The sequence below is a fragment of the Theropithecus gelada genome, chromosome 18 (genome assembly GCF_003255815.1).
Source record: "Theropithecus gelada isolate Dixy chromosome 18, Tgel_1.0, whole genome shotgun sequence".
Lineage (NCBI taxonomy): Eukaryota > Metazoa > Chordata > Mammalia > Primates > Cercopithecidae > Theropithecus > Theropithecus gelada.
Window position 1 is genome coordinate 10,599,324 of NC_037686.1, and position 12,365 is coordinate 10,611,688.

The 12,365-nt window shown below is 38.5% G+C and overlaps 1 protein-coding gene across 1 annotated transcript in view; it reads right to left on the bottom strand.

Annotated features, from left to right (window-relative positions):
- SMCHD1 (structural maintenance of chromosomes flexible hinge domain containing 1) overlaps nt 1-12,365 on the bottom strand; it is a 161,862-nt gene that overhangs the window by 139,767 nt on the left and 9,730 nt on the right. Inside the window, exons 2-3 of the mRNA XM_025365383.1 lie at nt 6,252-6,327; nt 5,453-5,614 (exon numbers count right to left, since the gene is read on the bottom strand). Of these exons, the coding sequence (XP_025221168.1) occupies nt 5,453-5,614; nt 6,252-6,327 (238 nt within the window). The remainder of the gene's footprint in view (nt 1-5,452; nt 5,615-6,251; nt 6,328-12,365) is intronic.

Below are 12,365 nucleotides of genomic sequence, written 5' to 3' on the forward strand. Positions count from 1 at the left end.
CTGTAATCCCAGCACTTTGGGAGGCCGAGACGGGTGGATCACGAGGTCAGGAGATCGAGACCATCCTGGCTAACACGGTGAAACCCCGTCTCTACTAAAAAATACAAAAAACTAGCCGGGCGAAGTGGCGGGCGCCTGTGGTCCCAGCTACTCGGGAGGCTGAGGCAGGAGAATGGCGTGAACCCGGGAGGCGGAGCTTGCAGTGAGCTGAGATCCGGCCACCGCACTCCAGCCTGGGCGACAGAGCCAGACTCAGTCTCAAAAAAAAAAAAAAAAAAAAAAAAAAGAAACTTAAAGAGAAATTTGGAAGGAAGAACTGAGTAGAATTTAGAATCTGATTAGATGAAAAAGAAGAGGGGAAAAAGAAATTCAAGATGCATTTAAGTCTCTGCCTCTAGAAGACTAGACAAATGGTAACATTTCCCATAAAGAGAAAATTTAGAAGGGAGGAAAGAAAAATTCAGTTTAGATCTGATGCCCTACCACCACATTAAGCTCAATGAGCAGAGGTGTTCCAAAGAAAGCTGAAGCAGATATTGTGCTTAATTGAGACTGAAGACAGCCAGAGATAAAAGTTTTGCTTCATTACACAGGTACAACAGTTAAGGCTTGGATCAGTTTACTAAAAGTATAAAAATAAAAGATCAAGGCCAGGCGCGGTGGCTCACACCTGTAATCCCAGCACTTTGGGAGGCCGAAGCAGGCGGATCACAAGGTCAGAAGATCAAGACCATCCTGGCTAACATGGTGAAACCCTGTCTCTACTAAAAAAATACAAAAAATTAGCCAGGCATGGTGGCGGGCGCCTGCAGTCCCAGCTACTCGGGAGGCTAAGGCAGGAGAATGGTATGCACCCAGGAGGTGGGGCTTGCAGTGACCCGACATAGCACCACTGCACTCCAGCTGCGGCGACAGAGTGAGACTCCGTCTCAAAAAAAAAAAAAAATCAACATGACTTGAAGAAATGTCCACCAGAGTCAAAAAGAACCAGAAGTAGGGAAACAGAACTAGGGAAAGACCCAGGAATGTACTGTAAAGTCACAGAAATCAAGGCAAGATTTTAAACACTGGGGTTTTCTGCCTATCCATATAATGATGGTATGAATGAAAACTGATATGGTTTTCAACTGATAGGGTTTCAACTGATACGGTTTTCATATCATTTCATGATGGTATGATGAAAACTGATCAATCTGAAACATAAACCACATTAAGAGTTTAATAAATACTTCTGTTGACACTATAATTACACATTTAGCAATTTATCCCCAGGAAAATAATTAAAGATTCATGGGCCAGGTGCGGTGGTTCACGCCTGTAATCCTAGCACTTCGGGACGTCAAGGCTGGAGGATCACCTGAGGTTGGGGGTTCGAGACCAGCCTGACCAGCATGGAGAAACTCCATCTCTACTAAAAATACAAAATTAGCCAGGCGTGGTGGTGCATGCCTGTAATCCCAGGAACTCATGAGGCTGAGGCAGGAGAATCGCTTGAACCCAGGAGGCGGAGGTTGTGGTGAGCCGAGATCAAGACATTGCACTCCAGCCTGGGCAACGAGCGAAATGCCATCTCAAAAAAAAAAAAAAAAGAATTAAAGATTCACTCCTCAATTTTTTTTTTTTTTAGTTGCAGTCTCCCTCTGGTGCCCAGGCTAGAGTGGCAGTAGCATGATCTCAGCTCACTATAAGCTCCACCACCCGGGTTCAAGCGATTCTCCTGCCTCAGCCTCTCGAGTAGCTGGGATTACAGGCACCCACCTCCACGCCTGGCCAATTTTTATATTTTTAGTAGAGATGGGGTTTCACCTTGTTGGCCAGGATGGTCTCAAACTCCTGACCTCAAGTGATCTGCCCGCTGCGGCTTCCAAAGTGCTGGGATTACAGGCGTGAGCCCGGCCAGATTCACTCAATTTTAAAATATTTAAGCACCTACTATGTGCCAGGCATTGTTCTAGGAACTGAACAAAGCAGATGAAGGTTCTGTTTTTATGGACTTAACATTCTAATGGAGGAATATGGGAAAGAAAATATAAACATAATAAATAAATTCTACAGCAAGTTAGAAGATGGTTTGTGCAATAGAGAAAAAAGAAACAGCAGAGAAATGAAATCAAGTAACAGTAAAGACACAGAGGGAATACAGTTGCAATTAAATACAGTAAGTTTTGTTGAGAAGACAGCAGATAACCAAGACTTGGAGGAAGTGAAGAAAGGCTAACTGGAGGAAGAGCATTTCAAGCAGAGGGCCCTAAGCTAAGAATATGGATGGCACTGAAGGGGAGTGAAAAAGTAAGAAAGGTAGTAGAAACAAAGTCAAAGAAGTACAAAGCAGAGCTAGTAAGGTTCTGCAGGCAACTGTAATGACTTTGGCTTTTACTCTTAGTGAAATGGGGAGCCATGAGTGTTTTCAGCAGAAGAGTGACACAATCTGATTTCTCAAACCTTTATGGACAGGGATGAAAAGACCGGTACCAGAAACTACCAGTTAGTGTAATCTGGGTGGATACAATGGTGCCTCCACACCAGGTGGTAGCAATAGAAATGGTGAGAAATGGTCATTTTAAGACAAAACATTGAGAATAGGACCCAAAGGATTTTCTGTCAGATTAAATAAGAGGTTTGAGAAATATAAGTATCAATTTGATTTTTGGCCTGTGCCGCAGGAAGGACACAGTAATAATCAATTCAGATGGGGGAAACTATGTGTGGTATAAAATTCAGTGAGCAGATGAGGGTTCCCATTTTAGACATCCTAGAGAATATGCCACATTGGCAGCTGGATGGATAAAACTGGAATTCAAGAGATAAACCTGGCACCATTTTCAATATTTAACTAAAAATTACCATTTCTTACCTCTTCCTTGTGACAGTCACTTCCGTAATGATGTTATTTAGAACCATGAGATAGGACCTGATGACCAAGTGAGGAAGATACAACATAAAGGGCAAGGACTAAGCCCTAAGGCACTTCAACATTAAGAAGGTGGGGAGAGAAGAAAGGGCAGGCAGTGAGGTAAGAAGAAAATCTTTGAGAGACCAAGGCTCTCAATAATTTGAGGCCAGCAATTCAAGACCAGCCTGGGCAACATAGCAAGACTCCATCTCTACAAAGAAAATTTTATTTTTATTTTTAATTTTTAGAGACAGAGTCTCACTCTGTTGCCGAGAATGAAGTGCAGGGGTGCAGTCATAGCTCACTGTAGCCTCGAATTCCTTGGGTCACTCAAGCAATCCCCCTGCCACTGCCTCCCAAGTAGCTAAGCAACGCATGCACCAAAACGTCCAAATAATTTCTGTATTTTTTTGTAAAGATAGGGTCACATTGTGTACCCCAGGCTGGTCCTAAAGTCCCAGTCTCAAGTGATCTTCCCGCCTCGACCTCTCAAAGTGCTGGGATTACAGGCATGAGCCACTGCATCCAGCTACAATTTTTTTTTTTAATTAGCTGGGCATGGTGGTATGCACTTGTAGTCCTAGTCATTCAGGAGACTGAGGCAGGGGGATTGCTTACGCTTAGGAGTTTGAGGCTACAGTGTGCTGTGGTCATGCCACTGCAAAAAGGAAGAAAATAAGAAAAACATGGACTCTTGAAAGTCAAGCGAGAAAAGTGTATCAAAAAGGAAGAAGTACCAAAACAATCTCTAACACTTCAAGAAAAATTAGAACTGAAAATTAAAAATTGATCACTGGATTTAGTTGCTGGTAACCATAAAAGAGTGGTACAGTAGAGTGGTAGGTAAAAATGTCTGGTCAGAGTAGGAAAGAATGGGAGGAAGAGAAGTACTGCTGATAGCGAATGCAGTCAGCTCTCTGGAAGAGTTTTGCCATCAACAGAATCAAAAAATTTTAGGCAGTAGCCAGTGAAGGAAGTAAGACTTTAGTGTTTTTAAGATGGGAGAAGAGCTTTTCTGTACAAAAAGAACAACATGATAGGTAATAAATGTACTAGTTATATACTCAAGCTCTGAAGTCACTCTCTTAAAGTTTAAATGCTGGCTCCACTACTCCCTAGTAGTGTGGCCTTGGGCAAGTTACCTAAAATCTCTTAGTCCCAGTTAATTCTGCAAAACAGGATCTTTACCTAAATTATTTTCTAACATTAGCTACCACACAGGATTAAGGAGTAAATGAGACAATGCTCATAAGTACTTGGTACAACGCCTGGCACTGTAGCTGATAGTAATGATAGTAGCGGTAGTGTTATGTTAAGAAAGCACACAAAGATTTAGCCAGAAGAACATTCAGTGTCATTTGTAACCATAACAAAATTAAAAACAACCTAAATGTCTAATAGAAGAACACTGTTCAGACTGGGCATGGTGACTTATACCTGTAATCCCAGCACTTTGGGAGGCTGAGGCGGGAGGATCACTTAGGTCAGGAGTTTGAGACCAGCCTGGTCAACATGGTGAAACTCCGTCTCTACTAAAAACACAAAAATTAGCCAGGTGTGGTGGTGCATGCCTGTAATCCCAGATACTCGGGAGGCTGAGGCAGGAGAATCACTTGAACTCAGGAGGCAGAGGTTGCAGTGAGCCAAGATCACACCGCTGCACTCCAGCTTGGGTGACAGAGAGACTCTGTCTCAAAAAAAAAAAAGAATACTGCTCAAATAAATTATATTACCTAAATATTATCAAAATATACACAGAGAGACATATATATTAAAAGATGTCCACTTTATTTTTAAACAAATGTAGGTTAAAGAAGTATGCACCATATAAAACCATTAAAAATCAAATAATATGAAAAGTTCTGAAACGATAAACACCAAAGTGTTAGCGGTGGTTATGTCTGGGTAATAGTGATATTATTTATGTTCTTTTTGCTTATCTATGTTTTCTAATTTCCTGCAAACAAGAATACACATATGAGAAAAAAATAATTTTAACACAAAAGTTTATGATGAACATGTAAATAGTATTAGACACTTTGGCAAGTCCAGAAAGAGAGGATTCAGTAAACCAATCAATTTGTAAAGATCACTAGCAAATGGTCCAGGGACAGGATAGAAACTAGCAAGTAGTAAAGGTAGAAAGAAATGATAAAGACATGGAAATATGAACACAAACTTCTTACTTACGCAATCTAGCTATATGTATTTGCAAAGTAAAACAACTATTTTCTTAATTGGGAAAGGTCTACGACAGGCCAGGAAATCAGGAGACGAGAGTATACAGGAGATGGAAAGCTGTATAGGTACAAGACCCCTTATGAGTTGAAAAGAAAAGTTCTACTAGTAGGTTAGCTTTAAAGGACAGTTTTTTTTCACTGAAGATGACATAGGTAGAAGACATAATAATACTGTGATGAATCTGAGTAAGAAAGAAAATGAGTGGTCTTCTAATAAAGTATAATAAGAAGATTTATAAAAAGTGAAGGAATGGGACATGTGATCAGCGGATAAAGGCAGGTAATAGTTTATCAAAATTAGTATGAATGGGATACTTACGCAAAGGATTTTGTCCTTCACTGGCATAATATTCATACATGCCACTTTTAACCAGTGTGTCATAGTGAGGTAAGAAGTCAATTCTTTCTTTCGTAGCTGTCAGTAGTAACTGATTCACTGACTGTAGCAGGTACAAGGTGACTCCATCTTTAACAGTTTCATCTGTAATCAAGAGTGAAAATCGTAAGTGCTAGGTCAGCATCAGAAACTCAATTAACTTATAATTGTGAATATACAAACTCTATCTACGAAATATCTTTAATGATGGTAAAGAAAAACCCCCAATCATCTACCTGTAAACAAAGTCCTGTTAAGGATATTAATGAAACAAGCACAAATACTTCCATTCATTTGAAACACTCAATTTTTAATAGGTTAAACTATCACAGGAAATCAGACGAGGATCTAAAATAGAGTGGTGTCAACATGAATGGAGAATGGTTAAATTCAGATGGAAACAGGCATGAAAAACCAGCAGGTCTTGGGAAACTAATTAGCTTTAAAAAAAGATAATGGAATAATCCAAGTTGGTTAGGAAAATTAGCTTCAGAAGATTTGTGCTAGGCAGAATCATCTTCTGTAGCCATAACTGATATCAACTATTTTTCTATAATCAAGCTTGAAAAATAAAACCTCTGTGCAAACTATGCACATATAGCCAGTTTCCTCCCTCATCCCAACAAATTAACAAAAATCATCAACAGATTTAGATGCATATCTAATAAAATAGTTATTGCTATACCACGTACTAGACCTTATTAAATATAAAAGCATGAACTTAGTAACACAGTTTACCTACCAAAATTATCACAGGTAATTTCTTTCCTACTTGTTGTTGTAATAACAAAGTTTTCTTCAGGTGAAATGCCAAGTGTCTATCCAAAATAAGAAATAAAATCACTTATTACACAAAGGAAATAAATGTATTATTCAAATATATAAAAATATGAAAACATTGACAGTACATAATTTTGTAACAATTACTACACTTATCTAGGAAATATAAAATTCAGTATATTTAAATTTTGCCTTTGCATAATTAATAGAGCATAAATCTATATAAATTACTTAACGAGGTCATTTTTTTCTGCTACTACAAGCAACCTAGGAACACTAGTGATTAGCTAAAACGTTTTGAAAGAGTTTTAACATCATCAGCAGGACCCACCCAGACAAAAGACATAGTATTTCATACCAATGTACAAGTTATCAACTTACTCGGAACAAAGTTTTAACATAACTCATGTTCATATAGACTACATATTTAAGTATGCAAAAACAAAATAGAAGAAAACAGAAGTTAGCATTTTATAGTACAGAGGGAAGATAGCCATGCTTTGTAAGACATACAAGTCCATTCAAAAGAATAATTTTAAAAATTAAAGCAAATTATAAATTAGAGGGAAACTAGCCGGGCGCAGTAGCTCACGCCTGTAATCCCAGCACTTTGGGAGGCCAAGGCCGTCAGATCACAAGGTCAGGAGTTCGAGACCAGCCCGGCCAACATGGTGAAACCCCGTCTCTACTAAAAATACAAAAATTAGCCGGTGTGGTGGCACACACCTGTAATCTCAGCTACTCAGGAGGCTGAGGCAGGAGAATTGCTTGAACCAGGGAGGTGGAGGTTGCAGTGAGCCAAGATCACACCACTGCATTCCAGCCTGAGCAACAGAACGAGACTCTGTCTCAAAAAAAAAAAAAAAAATTAGAGGGAAATTGCAACAAGAAACAAAAGGTTGGTATCCTTAATAGACAAAAAGCCTTCATAAATCAAGACAAGGATCAACAAAGAGAAAAAGTGAAAAGACAAAAAAATGAAAAGGAGAAAATACAAATGACCAATGAACACATGAACTGTAAAATCTCATTAATCAAAAAATGAGAATTAGAAAAGCGGTTAACATTTTCATTTACATTAAAATTAAAAGATACATGCTCTGTCTAAAATGAAACAATACAGCAATATACAGTTAAGAGAAAAGGCTTCTGGTTCAGGTAGTAATGGACTAAAGATTAAAATTCTTATTGAAAACAACTAAAAAATCTAAACTAGTGATACTCAAATCCTCAACAATGATATTAATAAAAACCATTATTGTTCACCACTGGAATGAGCTAGGGCACCAACTTCTTACTCTGAACACTGACAAATTAAAGGGAAAGAACAAATTATTTACACTGCTTTTCTTGTATCAAAAGTATTTCAGGGTAACGAAAATAGCTCTCGCTGATGATGCAATGTTGTTCTTCAAAGAATTCCAGCTAATAAATACAGGAGGAGTGGCAAATCAGATCAAAACCTCCTTATGAAGGCATCCTGCTGAAATCACGTGAATCCCAAGATTTTAATGTTAGCATTGCTATGACTGGGTGAAACACCCACGCATCATGTGCCTCCCAATGTAATGCCATATGAAGTATCAGTACTACCTACAAAGTAGTATTTGCCTCCTGACCCCAAAGAAGTTGAACCTAAATCAAATCAAGCCTTTAAAGCTAACTTCTAGTTTACAGAATATATACAGAGATAAAACAAATTAAGTAACATCGAAAAACAGCACAAACAAATCCATAATGTGGAATATTAAAGACCTAGTTGATTTCTTCAAGAGATCAACTGCAGGAAAACTAAAGAGCCTGGGGGAAGAGGAATTTGCTCAAATGCTTTAAATTGAAAATAATTAGGAAACACAAAAAAACCAGTTTAACGTGAGAACTACGGCAGATCCTGATTTAAACCAACTATAAAAAGATACTTTTAAACATTCAGAGAACTCAATATGGACAGGGACATTAGATAATATTAAAAATGCTTAATTTTAATGGTTTGATAATACATATCCATGCTGAAGTATATGGGGTGAAATGACCTAAGACTTAGAATATGCCTTAAATACACTACAAAAGACAAAAATGCTAGTGTGGTAAATTCCTGTTAACTTGAATCTGGATGAGTACACTAGAGTTCATAACATGATTCTCTCTTTGTATGTGTCCGAAGCTTTTCATAAGAAAATTTCTACTTTAAAATATCCTGGAATAGACCAGTGGAAAAGAATAGAGGGCCCTAAAACAGGTCCACATATATATGCATGGAGAGCCTAGCAAACAAGAGAGGTGACATTACAAATTGGTGGGGAAAGAATAAATTATCCAATGAATGATATTAAGACAACTAGTTGTCTCAACATGGAAACAGATAAAATCCGCACCTTAACTTACACAAAAATAAATTCCAGGAGAATTAAAGCAGCTGTACTTTAGCCCAAAATTGTAAAAGGAAACATAAGGAAATAATTTTGAGTGAACATAAAGGGATTTCTGAAAAGGTACAAACAGTGAGCCAGGCACAGTGGTTCACAGCTGCAATCCCAGCACTTTGGGAGGCCAAGGTGGGTGGATTGCTTGAGCTCAGGAGTTGGAGACCAGTCTGGGCAATGTGGTAAAACCCCATCTCTACAAAAAATGGAAAAAAAATAAATAAATAACAGCATGGTGGTACACACGTGTAGTCACAGCCACTCAAAGAGGCTGAAGTTGGAGGATCCCCTGAGCCTAGGAGGCCGAGGCTGCAGTGAGCCATGATCACACACTACTGCACTCCAGCTTGGGTGACGACTTCTGAGTGAGACTCTGTCTCAAAAGATGCAAATAGCACAAGTCATAAAGAAAAAGACCCAGACAACATAAAAAGATCAACATCACTAGTTATCAGAGAAATTAATATCACTTATTCTTATCAGGTAGGCAAAAATGTTAAATTCCGAGCCCATCAAGTGTAGGCCTCTGTACAGAGAAATGCACTGCTGATACGACTGAAAAAAAGTCAAACATAAAGAAAGTAATTAATTTGGCATACTTTAGTAAACTTAAAAGATACTCATATTCCATGCAATTCCACCCTAGAAAAATAAAGCCATAAACATAAACTGACTGGGAAGATTCTATTTGTTTAACAGAGACAAAATCTGACCCTACAGATTTTTATTAGGTTTTACATAACCATGACAGTGGTGTATTTTTTTTTTTAATAATTTAATTCTACATTTATTTTTTTTTATTTTTTATTTTTTTAAATTTATTTATTATTATTATACTTTAAGTTGTAGGGTACATGTGCATAACGTGCAGGTTTGTTACATATGTATACTTGTGCCATGTTGGTCTGCTGCACCCATCAACTCATCATTTACATCAGGTATAACTCCCAATGCAATCCCTCCCCCCTCCCCCCTCCCCATGATAGGCCCCGGTGTGTGATGTTCCCCTTCCCGAGTCCAAGTGATCTCATTGTTCAGTTCCCACCTATGACTGAGAACATGCGGTGTTTGGTTTTCTGTTCTTGTGATAGTTTGCTAAGAATGATGGTTTCCAGCTGCATCCATGTCCCTACAAAGGATGCAAACTCATCCTTTTTCATGGCTGCATAGTATTCCATGGTGTATATGTGCCACATTTTCTTAATCCAATCTGTCACTGATGGACATTTGGGATGATTCCAAGTCTTTGCTATTGTGAATAGTGCTGCAATAAACATACGTGTGCATGTGTCTTTCTAGCAGCATAATTTATAATCCTTTGGGTATATCCCCAGTAATGGGATGGCTGGGTCATATGGTACATCTAGTTCTAGATCCTTGAGGAATCGCCATACTGTTTTCCATAATGGTTGAACTAGTTTACAATCCCACCAACAGTGTAAAAGTGTTCCTATTTCTCCACATCTTCTCCAGCACCTGTTGTTTCCTGACTTTTTAATGATTGCCATTGTAACTGGTGTGAGATGGTATCTCATTGTGGTTTTGATTTGCATTTCTCTGATGGCCAGTGATGATGAGCATTTTTTCATGTGTCTGTTGGCTGTATGAATGTCTTCTTTTGAGAAATGTCTGTTCATATCCTTTGCCCACTTTGTGATGGGGTTGTTTGTTTTTTTCTTGTAAATTTGAGTTCTTTGTAGGTTCTGGATATTAGCCCTTTGTCAGATGAGTAGATTGCAAAAATTTTTTCCCATTCTGTAGGTTGCCTGTTCACTCTGATGGTAGTTTCTTTTGCTGTGCAGAAGCTCTTTAGTTTAATTAGATCCCATTTGTCAATTTTGGCTTTTGCTGCTGTTGCTTTTGGTGTTTTAGACATGAAGTCTTTGCCCATGCCTATGTCCTGAATGGTACTACCTAGGTTTTCCTCTAGGGTTTTTATGGTATTAGGTCTGACATTTAAGTCTCTAATCCATCTTGAATTAATTTTCGTATAAGGAGTAAGGAAAGGATTCAGTTTCAGCTTTCTACTTATGGCTAGCCAATTTTCCCAGCACCATTTATTAAATAGGGAATCCTTTCCCCATTTCTTGTTTCTCTCAGGTTTGTCAAAGATCAGATGGCTGTAGATGTGTGGTGTTATTTCTGAGGACTCTGTTCTGTTCCATTGGTCTATATCTCTGTTTTGGTACCAGTACCATGCTGTTTTGGTTACTGTAGCCTTGTAGTATAGTTTGAAGTCAGGTAGCGTGATGCCTCCAGCTTTGTTCTTTTGACTTAGGATTGTCTTGGAGATGTGGGCTCTTTTTTGGTTCCATATGAACTTTAAAGCAGTTTTTTCCAATTCTGTGAAGAAACTCATTGGTAGCTTGATGGGGATGGCATTGAATCTATAAATTACCTTGGGCAGTATGGCCATTTTCACGATATTGATTCTTCCTATCCATGAGCATGGTATGTTCTTCCATTTGTTTGTGTCCTCTTTTATTTCACTGAGCAGTGGTTTGTAGTTCTCCTTGAAGAGGTCCTTTACATCCCTTGTAAGTTGGATTCCTAGGTATTTGATTCTCTTTGAAGCAATTGTGAATGGAAGTTCATTCATGATTTGGCTCTCTGTTTGTCTGTTACTAGTGTATAAGAATGCTTGTGATTTTTGCACATTAATTTTGTATCCTGAGACTTTGCTGAAGTTGCTTATCAGCTTAAGGAGATTTTGGGCTGAGACAATGGGGTTTTCTAAATATACAATCATGTCATCTGCAAAGAGGGACAATTTGACTTCTTCTTTTCCTAACTGAATACCCTTGATTTCTTTCTCTTGCCTGATTGCCCTAGCCAGAACTTCCAACACTATGTTGAATAGGAGTGGTGAGAGAGGGCATCCCTGTCTTGTGCCAGTTTTCAAAGGGAATTTTTCCAGTTTTTGCCCATTCAGTATGATATTGGCTGTGGGTTTGTCATAAATAGCTCTTATTATTTTGAGGTACGTTCCATCAATACCGAATTTATTGAGCGTTTTTAACATGAAGGGCTGTTGAATTTTGTCAAAAGCCTTTTCTGCATCTATTGAGATAATCATGTGGTTCTTGTCTTTGGTTCTGTTTATATGCTGGATTATGTTTATTGATTTGCGAATGTTGAACCAGCCTTGCATCCCAGGGATGAAGCCCACTTGATCATGGTGGATAAGCTTTTTGATGTGTTGTTGAATCCGGTTTGCCAGTATTTTATTGAGGATTTTTGCATCGATGTTCATCAGGGATATTGGTCTGAAATTCTCTTTTTTTGTTGTGTCTCTGCCAGGCTTTGGTATCAGGATGATGTTGGCCTCATAAAATGAGTTAGGGAGGATTCCCTCTTTTTCTATTGATTGGAATAGTTTCAGAAGGAATGGTACCAGCTCCTCCTTATACTTCTGGTAGAATTCAGCTGTGAATCCATCTGGTCCTGGACTTTTTTTGGTTGGTAGGCTATTAATTATTGCCTCAATTTCAGAGCCTGCTATTGGTCTATTCAGGGATTCAACTTCTTCCTGGTTTAGTCTTGGAAGAGTGTAAGTGTCCAGGAAATTATCCATTTCTTCTAGGTTTTCCAGTTTATTTGCGTAGAGGTGTTTATAGTATTCTCTGATGGTAGTTTGTATTTCTGTGGGGTCG